Source organism: Pelodiscus sinensis, chromosome 5 (genome assembly GCF_052426305.1).
Source record: "Pelodiscus sinensis isolate ZL-2025 chromosome 5, ASM5242630v1, whole genome shotgun sequence".
Classification (NCBI taxonomy): Eukaryota; Metazoa; Chordata; order Testudines; family Trionychidae; genus Pelodiscus; species Pelodiscus sinensis.
The window spans coordinates 61,740,711-61,753,725 of NC_143056.1; the positions used below are offsets into that span (position 1 = coordinate 61,740,711).

The 13,015-nt window shown below is 44.6% G+C and overlaps 1 protein-coding gene across 1 annotated transcript in view; it reads right to left on the reverse strand.

The window, feature by feature from the left end:
- PLCB2 (phospholipase C beta 2) overlaps nt 1-13,015 on the reverse strand; it is a 79,288-nt gene that overhangs the window by 49,022 nt on the left and 17,251 nt on the right. The window contains exons 4-5 of the mRNA XM_006128653.5: nt 10,656-10,796; nt 7,808-7,887 (exon numbers count right to left, since the gene is read on the reverse strand). Of these exons, the coding sequence (XP_006128715.3) occupies nt 7,808-7,887; nt 10,656-10,796 (221 nt within the window). The remainder of the gene's footprint in view (nt 1-7,807; nt 7,888-10,655; nt 10,797-13,015) is intronic.

Consider the following 13,015-nt stretch of genomic DNA (forward strand, 5'->3'; position numbering starts at 1 on the left):
CGCCAGTCTCTGCTGCCTCTCTCCAGAGTCTCTCCCTGATGCTGGATCCTTTCTTCCGCTGCCAGTAAAGACCAGCAATGGGAGCTGACAGAACCTTTCCGTGCTGTAATTGACAAGCTAAATTGTATTGTCCTGTTCAGCTATTAGGTAGCAAGACTATACATACAAATCTCTTATTTAACAACCCAGAGTCATACTAGGCAGAGCATTAAAGGATCTTATGATGAATATATCATAACTCAAAGGGGTAGCCGTGTTAGTCTGTAACTTTAAAAACAATCAGCAGTCTGGTGGCACCTTAGAGACTAACGAATAATATTATATCATGAGCTTTCATGGGTTTGTTAGTCTCTAAGGCTACGTCTTCACTGCATGTTCTTCTGGCAGAAAATATGCTAATGAGGGATTCAGAATCATTAGCTTGTTGCGATCTCATTAGAATATTTTCTACCTGGTTTTTTTTGCGCAAAAAGAAGCAGTGTGGACAGTTGGGTTTTTTTGCACAAAACCCCCGTTTTGCACAAGATCCTTATGCCTCTCTGGGACAGGCATAAGGATCTTGCACAAAACGGGGTTTTTGCGCAAAAAAACCCGTCCACACTGTTTCTTTTTGCACAAAAACCCCTTGCACAAAAAGAAACAGCAGAAAATATGCTAATGGTATTGCAATTTATGCTAATGAATCCCTCGTTAGCATATTTTCTGCCAGAAGAACTCACAGTGAAGACGTAGTCTAAGGTGCCACAGGACTGCTTGTAATATTGTAACTTGTTTAAGCAAGTTCTGTGAACAGTCTGCATTTGATACAGGAGTATGACATGGTGTCAATAGTAAACTAAGAACGGAAAGAGAAGAAAAACAGCAACAGATGCTGCAGAGAAAAGGAACAACAACAAAGATTGTGGGATCTCAACAATATGCCACTATTCAATGCCCCAAGAACTTCAGCTTTGATAAACCTTCCAAGTGGACATCATGGAAACAAGTATCAGAGGGGGTAGCCGTGTTAGTCTGAATCTGCACAAACAACGAGAAGTCCTGTGGCACCTTATAGACTAACAGATTTATTGGAGCATAAGTTTTTGTGGGCAAAGACCCACTTTGTCAGATGTACATGCATCTGATGAAGTGGGTCTTTGCCCACGAAAGCTTATGCTCCAATAAATCCATTAGTCTATTTCTATAAGGTGTCACAGGACTTCTCATTGTTTATTGTAGAAACAGTATTTTGCATGATTTTGAAGTGCAAAAAACTCAAGAAAGAAACTGCAGTTATACAGTGATCTTCTCTAACATATGCTGTGAGGAAGCAAGCATAGTGTATCTTTAAATCCTTTGACTTTACCGAAGACAGTCATGGAGATCACTATGAAAGAGTTCTGGCTATGTTCAATGCATCCTTTATATCTCACACATGTGGCTTACAAACGAGTATGCTTTCACCAGAGACTTCAAGAACTAAGGGGAAAATAAATAATGTTTTATAAGAGCACTGCATACATTGGCTGAAAATTGATTTTGGGAATGCAAAACATGAAAATGCAGGTTAGTTCCAGGATTAGCAGATAAAACCTTTCATAGCAGCTATAACTGAAGAAAGATTTACCACTAGTGACAGTTATACAGATAGCAAAAGAGTCAGAATTAGTCAAACAATATAACAAAAGGTAGGAGCAATTTGAAAGCTCTGAAACTAGCTGAGGGTATGTTTACACTACAGCGCTAATTCGAACTAACTTAGTTCGAATTAGTTAATTCGAACTAAGCTAATTCGAACTAATGCATCCAGACTAAAAAACTAGCATGTCCACACAGAGTGGACCCTGAACCGGGGTTAAGGATGGCCGGAAGCAGTGCCGGCAGGACATCAGATGAGGACTTAGAGTGTGGAGCTGCTGTCTCAGGCTAGCCGAGGGCTGTGCTTAAAGGGACCCGACCCCCACCCAGGACAGACAGTTCTCAGGGGTGCCCCGCTTGCAAAGCAGTCCTGGCTTGGATTGCCCGGAGTACCCACACTGGGCACATCACAGCACTCGCCATCAGACCGGCTGCACTTGCCGCAGGCTGCCATCTGGGGAGAGGGGGCAATTGGGGGGGCTGCAGGAGAGGTTCCACCCCCAGAAGCCCGCAGAGCCAGCCCAGTCCTCCCCATCGGGGGCTCGTACCCCATTCCTCCCTCACCTCCTTCCACTTACCCCTCCCTAGCCCCCCTTCCTGATGTACAAAATAAAGGACAATTGTGTTCAAAAATAGAATCTCTCTTTATTGAACAAAACTGGGGGAGACTGGGAAAACTGGGGGAGACTGGGGGAGACTGGGACTGGGAAGGTGGGAGAGGGGAAGAGAGAGGGTGGGAGAGGGGAGGGCAACTACAATGATGAGGGGTTTGGAACAGGTCCCATATGAAGAGAGGCTAAAGAGACTGGGACTTTTCAGCTTAGAAAAGAGGAGATGGAGGGGGGATATGATAGAGGTCTATAAAAGCACGAGTGGGGTGGAGAGGGTGCATACAGAAAAGTTCTTCATTAGTTCCCATAATAGAAGGACTAGAGGATACCAAAGGAAAGGAATGGGTAGCAGGCTTCAAACTAATAACAGAAAGTTCTTCTTCACAAAGCAAATAGTCAACCTGTAGAACTCCTTGCTGCAGGAGGCTGTGAAGGCTAGAACTAGAAAGAGTTTAAAGAGAAGTGAGATCATTTCATGGAGGTTGGATCCATGGAGTGGTATTAGCTGGGGGTAGGAGTGGTGTCCCTGCCCGAAGTTTGTGGAAGGCTGTAGAGGGATGGCACGAGACAAATGGCTTGGTCACTGTCTTTGGTCCAGCCCCTCCAGGGTCCCTAGGGTTGGCCGCTGTCAGCAGACAGGCTACTGGGCTAGATGGACCTTTGGTCTGACCCAGTACGGCCATTCTAAGCTCAGGGCTCAGGGTCCGGGGTCTCAGTGGACCACCTTGATTTTCATGCAAACCTGCTCCTGGGTGGCCAGGCTGGCAGCTCTCCTGCCCTAGACGGCTGCTTTCCTGTGCCTAGTGCGGAGGTCGCGGACGAGGTCCACGATGTCTGCACTGGACCAGGCAGGTGCCCACCTCTTGCGGTCCTGGGCAAGCTCCCGGGAGCCGCCAGCCTGGTCCCGGGAAGAGGGAGAGGGCTGGGGGGCATCGGGTGGCTGGCTCGATCCGTGCCAGGTGCAGGGTCTGCTGGCTGGGTGCTGGCAGGCTTGCACCTGGCATGGGCACCGTAACCAGCCCGTGCCCCTTTAAGGGGTCCGGGGCCGGGAGGGGGGCAATAGAGTTTCCCTGGTGTTGGCCAGAGTGGCCACCAGGGAAAGCTGGGGAGGGCTAGCCTCCCACTAGTTCAAATTAAGGGGCTACACAGCCCTTAATTCGAACTAGTAAGTTTGAACTAGGCTTAGTCCTCGTACAATGAGGTTTACCTAGTTCGAATTAAGTTCTAACTAGCGGAGCGCTAGTGTAGCGCCTATGAAAGTTAATTCGAACTAACGTCCATTAGTTCGAATTAAATTTGTAGTGTAGACATACCCTAAGCTATATAAACAGACACTTGAGTGTTAAAAGTCATTGTCATAAAACCCCTGGGCAAGGAGAGAACTCTAAGGTTGAAGGCACAGAGCCTGCCAGTAGAGTGAAACTGAAAATTGATAGAAAGATTACAGTATTGCCTATAACTCAGAAGATGACCTCTTTGTTATCTCAGAAGGACTTACAATCAGCTTCAACCTTTCCCAAAGATAAAGTTACCTGACACAGATCTGCCTAGCTTTTGCTTTAGCCACAACCCATGGCTGGCCTGTCACCTGACTCGGACACAGGCTGCATGGCTACTAAATTGTCATGTAGATGTTCATACTCAGGCTGGAGACCAGATTCTGAGACTCCGTGGGGGGGAGGGTCCCTGAGCCCAGGCTCCAGCCCAAGCCCACCCCTATGTCTACCCGGCATGGGCCAATCTGTCTATAATGCATGGGCTGATATGTCTATATTCCATGGGCCAATTCACTACAGAAATAACTTACTGTCTGGATGCACTCCTTTTGTCTTTGTATGTGACTAAAGACCAACAGCCTTCCAGCCAGTGTGTCAGCCACGACTGCTGAAAGGAGATCCAGTACAAATAACTTTAAGAGACAAAGCTGAACCATACATATACATACATACATACACCTCGAAGGATTCCTACTTCATTATATCATGAAGTGGAAACTGAATTAAAAAAAGGGAGCGGACTGGAATAATTGAGAAAATCTCTGATCCCACAGCCTGGTTTGGGCTAATGTCAGTTTTAAAGAAAAATGGAGAAAAAATATGAGTCTGTACTTCTTAGAAGTCTTAATGAAGCAGTTGTGTTTGAAAAATATATTCTCCCAACACTGGAATACTTCCTCCTCAAAGTGAAAGGAGCTACAGTATTCTCTGTGCGGGATGTCTGGCAAATTTCTTTTGCTAAAGAAAGTGATATCATACCCTTTTGGAGATTTTGGTTTCAAAGAGTGCCTTCTGAGATTATCAGTGCACCTGAAGTTTTCTATAGAAAGAGGGCAAAACTAGTTAATGAATACAAATGAAGTTACAGTTTTCATGGATGATATTCTGATATATGGATCTACAACACAACAAACCCCTCAATGAAGTCCTAGGCCTAATCAGTCTGGATTTAAGCTAAACAAAGAAAAAAGCATTTTCTGCCTACTCCAAATTTTGTTTTTTAGGCAAACCATAAGCAAAGATAGAAGCAGTTCTCACCCTGAGAAAGTAAACACAATTTCAGAATGGAATGCATCAACTAATGAACAAGCACTGAAATAACATACTGCATTAGTAAATTACCTTGGCCAATACCTACACATGTATCTACAAGGACAAAATCACTGAATGAACTGTTAGCATCTATTTATGTTGCAGCAACTAAACCTCCCTGGCTGGCCCATCTCTGGTTGCCTGGCTGTTAAAATGTAGTGTAGACATGGCTGGAGACCAGACTCTGAGACTCTGTGAAGGGGGAAGGTCCCCCAAGCCAAAAGCTCCAATCTCAAACCCATATGTCTATATTGCAGTTAAACAACTCTGCAGCCTGAGTCTGAGACAGCTAGCACAGGTCAGCCACAGGTGTTTCATTGCACGGTAGACACACCCTTAAAGTCCAACACATTTTGGCTACGGGAGCCAAATCTCAACATTTTCTTCAAAAAGGTAAAGGTTTGATCTCATCAGCTCCAGTACTATGATGTGAACAAACCCACAAGGACAGATGTAAGGAGCTATAGCCTAGGTGGGGCATTGGTACAACAACATAGCTCTCAGTAGAGGCTAGTTACATTTTACTCTCACAGAAGCAGAAAGAGGATATACACAGATTGAAAAGGACTGCCTGGCAAGTGTATGGGCATGTGAGAACTTCTACAGAGATCTGGATGGATTCAGAAAATAAAGAGCTTGTAACCCTCATTACAAAAGACCTGGATCAAGCATCACTCAAATGCCAACATCTCCTGATAAAATTAATGCACTTTAACCCAATTGCTAAATATGTTCCTAGGAAAAATCTGATGGTAGCAAACACTGTGTCACAGAGCCGAGCATCACACTATTTCCTGTGAGTTTGAAGATGACATAATGGCATATGTGGATGCTGTGGCTGCATACAGACCAGTGTCAGAAAAGGGACTACTCCAGCTAAAAAAAATCCAACCTCTACAGACACGCAACTTCAGGAAGTTCTAATTTACTTTGGGCTGTCTGACTCAAGTACAGTCTCAAAGAACACTAAGGAAGTGACAAGAGACTATTTTGCGATGCACAGACAATTAAGTGCGTCAAATGTACCCATGATTAAAGGCTATTTGCATTGTAATTCCAAACAAAGGAGTGGAGAAATACTAAATCTCAATCCACGGACATTAAGGATTAATTAAATGCTGTGAAAGGAGCAATCACTCAGCCTGGTAGCCAGGCATCAGCAAGGACATAAAGAATATAGTATCTGCATGGGAACATTGTAGAACTAACAGATCAACCCAAGGAACCTTAACAGCATCTCTAACAGACGGACCTTGGAAAAGACTCGCTGCAGATTGCTGTGATTTCAGAGCTCAGCATTATCTGGCCATCATGGACTATATTTCCACATACATAGAAACTGTGTATTTGAAAGGCATAACATGCCACACTGTTAAGAAACTGAAGTCCATTTTTGCTCACTTTGATATTCCAGAACTAGTGATGGACAATGGACCACAATTCACTGTAGCAGAATTTAGGTCATTCCAAATTAAATACAATTTTGATCATATGATCAGCCCACGTTACCCACAAACAAATGGAGAGGCTTGATGAGCTGTATGGAGCGCTAAGAAAATCTATAACAGGAAGATCCTTTCCTAGCTTTTCTGTGTTACAGATCAACACCACTAGCAGCTACTGGATGCAGTTCAGCACAAATGCTAATGGAAAGGCAACTCAGGACCAATGTTCCCTCTAATTTTTTCCATTTGTATGTGGAATAAATGTTGTTATGTGCACCACGGCATATGCAGATGTGCAGTACCAATAGAAACACATGCATCTGGCTATGGGCATACTGCTAATCAGCTGGGAAGCATATGAATCTCTCTTGGGTGGCTGCTTATAGGGAACACCTCTCAGAACTACTATTTCAACTTGGGGGGGGGGGAACTATTTCCAAAGTGGCCTCAAATGAAGTGTGTAGCCAAGCTGGACAAAAAGCCTAACAAAGCTTATGAACACTTTTACAACAGAAGTCACTCAGGCCATGGCTATACTTTCCCGCAAATCAACACTCCAGAGATCGAAACTCTGGCATTTGATTTAGTGGGCCTAGTAAGGAGCTGCTAAATTGAATGCTCAGGGCACCCCCATCAGCACTGGTACTACTTCTCCTCGTAAGGGAAGTTGGCGGAAGTGTTTCTCTTGTTGACTTCCCACTGTGGGGATGGTGTTAAAGTTCAAATCAAGGTACATGGATTCTAGTTATGCAATTAACATAGCTGGAGTTGCATATCTTGATTCAGACTTCCAGGTAAGTAAGATGTGGCCTCAGAGAATTGCCAAGTCTAGAACTTCACGACCACGTTCATGTCAAATTGGATGGGGGAAAAAAAAAAGAACAGACAACTCCAGCTGTCATGATGAAAAAAAAGTTCAGCACCCAGGTCATATTTGATTGAGACCAACAGTAGAGACTTCAACAGAAACTGTGAACATCTACAGATTATTTCTCAGAAAGCAAACTACAGATGGCAGATGCACAAGCAGATGACTCAAGGATTCCAAACTGACCACAGCCAATCACTGAAAGAACTGAACACACTTTTACCACTGCCTGAGCCTGGTGGGGAAAGGGCTCCAGCAGCGGGGAGGCAGCAGGACTCTACTTAGCTAAAAATAGCAGTATAAACTGGTAGGCATGGCTTGGGTAAGTAGAGAACCATCTAAGGTATGTGCTTGGGTCATACCACACCCTTCAAGCATGTCTTTATTCTGCTCATCTAAGCCATGCTTCATGGTTTACACTGTTATTTATACCCATTCTAGGGAGACTAAGCATGTATACACCCTACACGCTGCCAAAAGAAGGATGCTGTGTATGTGCACCCAAAGTGACATACTATCCAAATGCTAGCACTAAAACCTGTTGGTTTGGGCTGGTTGCTGACTTGTAGAAGCCCTTTTCCTCTGAGGAGCCCACACTGGCATCATTCCCTGTGGAGCCAGGCAGGGAGAACAAAGGGTTGGAGTTTTGAAGAGCAACATTAATTGAAAGCCACTTACATTTTCTCCAGGAAGGTGTAGCGAGACGCATTGTATGTCAGTGGGTTTCTAACAATGGCCATGATATCCTCAGCCCAGCTCTAGGAACAAAACAGTGTCAGGAAAATACAATTAGAGATTAAAGTATACCAGCCAGCACATGGCATCTGCACTCTGAAAGGCACGGGCCTCCCCTCCGGAGCCTGGCTACAGTGAGCAACAATGTGCACCCTTCAGTCCCTGCTACCTGCCTAGTCAGAGTGGGACTAATCTTGTATTCCTTCTTCTACATCTGCTTACAGTGGGACCTAAACTTACCCTCCTATCCTTCTCTTTGTCTAATTTAACTGCAGGGAGGAGGAGGATGAAGTGAACAGCAGCAACACATCAATTCCCTCCTGCTTGCAGGGGATCCAGGCTGGAGTTCAGGGACACTGCATCCCCCTCTCTTTTGGAACCAGATTCCTATCTCTTTCACTTGGCAAGCTTGTCAGTCATGGCCAGTGTGACACCCTGACACCCCAATATTCACCACTCCCACGTAAGTAGGGTAAGTATTGTACAAAGTATGTCTTGTGAGCAATGTTCCCTGTAATCTTTTCCACCCATGCGCAGATTTTTCCATACATGTGCGGAATAATTTTTATGTGCACCACCAGTGGAAACAAAAAACCTAGCTGAGGGCGCTCTGCTAATCAGCTGGGCAGCATCTGAATTTCTTCTGAGTGACCCACACAAGTGCCCAGCATTCAGGGAACACTGCTAATGAGGTATCATTCTAAAATTATAGATAAGATAGATATTACTAACTTGTTGGATTGTATGTGAAGTTATGAAGTGTTGCGATGTGTTACTGAAACATGCTGTGAGGTTCAGAACACCCAGAAGCAGGCTTTCAGGTACATCAGTAAAAAGGCCAGCGTGAAAGGCTTACTGAGGAAATGCCCACGAGCACAAGAATTACCCCAGAAGCACTTCACAATGAGAACTGTTTGACCCAGTGTCACGTTATTGGATTTTAAAGTGAGCAGACAGCTCACTGCTGTGCCTACGGGAGGGGGGGTGAGGGGAGGGATGTTTGCCACAAATTTGGTACAAAATGGGCCATGCAAGGTGTTGAATGAAAGCTTCTGCTCTACCAATTCTGTGTATGCTGCTCATGTGCTTGTATGATGTTTGTATGTGGAGTTATGAATATGGGCTCTGTGCTGGTATTGTGAATGTTCTCTGTCTGAGACAGAGCAATGGGACTGGACTGCCTGTCATGAGGAAGGAATGTTCAGTGAATGGCTGTGCTAACTAGCATGGCTCCAGGGACAATGGTTCTCGGGGGGCGGGCAATACACACCTGAGAAATGCGTATGGAAATCTGCAGACCAGTCAGTACCTCATGGCTGCTGGCATGTGAAACATGCCATCATGTGACCAGCTCCAACTTGGGAGGCACCAGGAATAAATATAAAGGTGCTATAAGGCTGACTTCCATCTTGCTACTGAGCCCAGATGCATCCTTGCTAGGGGCAGAGAGCCAGGAAGGACTGATGACCCATCCTGACATAGAATGTACACCAGAGACTTCTAAGATGGCAGTTTGTAACATCTCTGCGAAGAATCTGCATCAAGAACTTGGTGACTGATGTATGTAATATATTCTGCTTAACAAACTTACTCTCAACCTTTTCTTTCTTTTGTTAATAAACCTTTAGATTTTAGATTCTAAAGGATTGGTCCAGCGTGATCTTGTGGGTAAGATCTAAAGCATAAATTGACTGGGAACTGTGGCTGGTTCTTTGGGACTGGGAGGATCTGTTTGAGGTAGGTGAGATCGGGTTCTATAATTCTTCACCTGTGTGTAGGCTCAGGGCTGATTGTGGCACAGTGAGAACTGGGATGTCTGAGGGGTTTTGCTTGTGAGGTTTCCTGCTGGCCGGACTGGCAGCTGAAGCGCTGTGTGATTGGTTTGTGGCCTATTTGGAAAAGGCCTCCAGTGGAGGGCTGTAAGTAGCCCTGGTTTTGAGCAATTTGCCTTAAGCTGACGCCCTCAGGGGTGCCCAGACCCGGCCCAGTCCGTCACACCCAAGGCATAGCAAAAGAGCTTTCCAGGAAGTGGAAGATATAAAAGCGGGATAATGACATCATTGGGGGAAGAAGGCCTTACTCTCTCTGCAATAACACACCTGGAAACACAAGAGGAAGAAAGACCTGGGAAGGCCAAGGCAACTTGTGCCTTAAGAATCTCCCAACCTGTTTATTACTCAGGGCAAGAATTTGCTAATGTAAATCCTATTTATCTAGTGTGCAAAGCTCAGTTTGAAGGTTTTGTTTGTTTACTAAGGTAATCTGCTTTGTTCTGTTTGCTCTTTTTTATAATCACTTAAAATTTACCTTCTTGTTTATTACAAAACCCATTGTATACAATTTGTATCGGGGTGGAGGGTGGGGGCAAAAGGCTCTCTCCACATTAAGTAAGAAGGTGAATTCCTATGAGCTTGCACTGGGCAGCTCTCTGCACAGCATAAGACATTATTATTTAGGGTTTGTCTCCCAAAAGGGGTCTGCACATGGGTGCTGGGCAAGTCCTCTCACACAGAGCTGACTTCAGTCTGTACCTACAGCTGGGTGTGGCCCTTCTTTGTGTGTGCGCTGCAAGAGGACAGACAGCCTAATCCAGCAAAACAACAAGAGAGGGAATACAGGCTGGTGGAGCAGGAGAGACTCAGTGACATGCTTGGGGAGGTGGAGGGGATAGGGAAAGGATCCAACCAGTCACACTCAAGAGAAAGGGATTTAGAATTCCCATCCTCCCCTTTTCTGCTTATGCCATAGTTCCAAGACTTCTGGTAGCCCACTCCCCACAGGTCCAGGATACCTTGCCAACATTCTCTTTGTAAGAGACAAAGTTGTGGAAAGTGAGATCCACCATGTCGGGGCCAGACACAACAGTGAGAGTCTTGAGAAGGAAGTTGTTGTCTGGGAAATCCAAGTTAAAAACTTCCCGGAGCTTCTGGCTCTGCAAAGGGAAACAAGGTACAAATGAAGGAGAACGGGTAAAGTGCCACCAGGAAAACAAGACCCAACCCAAATCTTTATCTAAATTCATGCTGAAATCTTAAGGAAGCTGGAGAAAGTCTTTAGAAAATCTTTTATATTTTTCTTTTTCACTGTGGACCCCTGTACTTCCTGGGTCCAGTAGGAATATGAAGAGTCAAAATATTGCTATATGTGCCACTAAAGCAGCCTGGCATTTCTGATCTGACTGAGCAATCTCAGAATAAACTTACTTGTGAGGTCTCCAATTCAAATCTGCAGCTGTTGTAATGCATGGAATAAGGAGACAGACACTACTGAAGCATGTTTCATGAGCTAATTACAACCACGCAGAACATGAGCCTTAAAGCCAGATTACTGCAGTACTCCTTGCTCCAACACCACCCTACCATCATCTCTTCCCAGAGCCCTGCATGGTCTACAATCAAGTTATCTGAGAGGTGGACTCTCTCTGTGTCTTGTGCCACCCACCAGCTATGATTGCCTGAGTCATACTTGCTGCCAGTTCCTAGAGTTGGTACTTCTGTACAAGTGTCAAAGCCCCCTCTCCTTGGGAATCTACCTCTCCTTCCTTCCTGTCCCCTCTACCTATACAAATTTGTGGCCCACCAGAGCCTGAGCTGGACAGGTATCAACCTTATCTGATTGGCCTCCGATATGTATTTTAGGAGTTGATCATTTTAGGGGTAATAAAAATTAATTTTGCAGAATCTTTGTAGAATTACTTGGTATTAATTTTCTTCGTCAGCACGTAAAAGCTCCCAAATGTAAGATGCTAAGGTGATGAGCACCATTTACATTTTACAATGATGTCTATTGGGTGTAGATATAAGGATTCAGTTTGACCTATTGTAACTGACAAGGTGAGGAAGGTAGGAATGGCTGTTTCTTAGAATCACTTTCACTCTCCTCAGAATTTGAGCCAAAGTCTTTGGGCATGTCTTCACTGCAGAAAGTAAGCTCCAGTTAGCCTATCCTGGTGTGGCTAATTGTGCAGTGGAGATGCTCTACTCATGCTAAATTCTACCCATGAAATTGTATCCACACTGGTGCTGTACTAATCCATGTGCTGAGATGAATTTCTGGCAGGCTATTTTATAGCTCTTAGTGATGCATTACACTGAACCATTCTACCAATTCATCCACCTATTGCTCTCCTGTTAGTAGCAAGAACAAGAGAGCAATGTTTAGGTAAATAATTTCCAAAGCGCGTTATTCCTAATTTCTGCAGACAACACTAAAGGCAAAAGCAAACAGCATTTGCTAACAAGAATGCAAACCTCAAAGTGATTCACAGTGAACTGATTGCTCTTTCTTGTCCACTAAGCATATAATTGTCATTTTAGGTACAGGAGGGCTTCTTGGACAACACCTCTATTCAGATGCTTATGGAAGTGCAGCAGATATGATGCAGCAAAGATTAGATAAAAAAGCCAGTGCAGAAGGGAGCAGTTAGACTAGATTAGAGCTATGGAATAGAATTGGAGGGTACCAGCATCAACCCTTGATTAGCCTGCTTTTTCACCTTAAAGTAGAGGGGTTGCCAGTCCGGGCTGAAGCAAGACTCACAAACAAGGCCTGTTAGCTCAGCTGGAGGTTTTTGTGCAACTGTGAGTGGACAGAACGTGGGCAATGGCATCACCTGAGCGACTGGCTGGGTGAGGTCTCAAGTGAAGATATATCCTTGTAAAACACATGCAAATACATGCTTGTATTTTATTGCAATTCAAATCCCAGCTCTTCCTTTCCTGCCACTGTGTTTTCTGTTCACATTTGGATAGTAAATGGCCAGATTTTCAAAACAACTCAGCACCCAGAACTTCTTATGGCTTGTAAAATACAATATACACCAAAGGCATGCTATGAATTATATTGTGTTCTTTTTCGGGCATCTATTATTTTGGGGGGGTGGAGTTCAACGTTATTCGAGTCTATGATAAACATACACCTTTAGGAAAGGACAGCTATCACCCCAGGGCTATTAAACTAGCATCTGCATCTTACAAGGGTAAAGCAGCTCCTCTCAGGGTGTGTCTAGACTATGGACTTTTGTCGACAAAACTATACCTGTGTCTACACTACCGCCGAGTTCTGTCGACATAACGTTGACAGAACTCGGCAGTTTACGAGGAATAACGCCTTTTGTCGACAGAATTTTGTTGACAGAAGGCGTTATTGCAT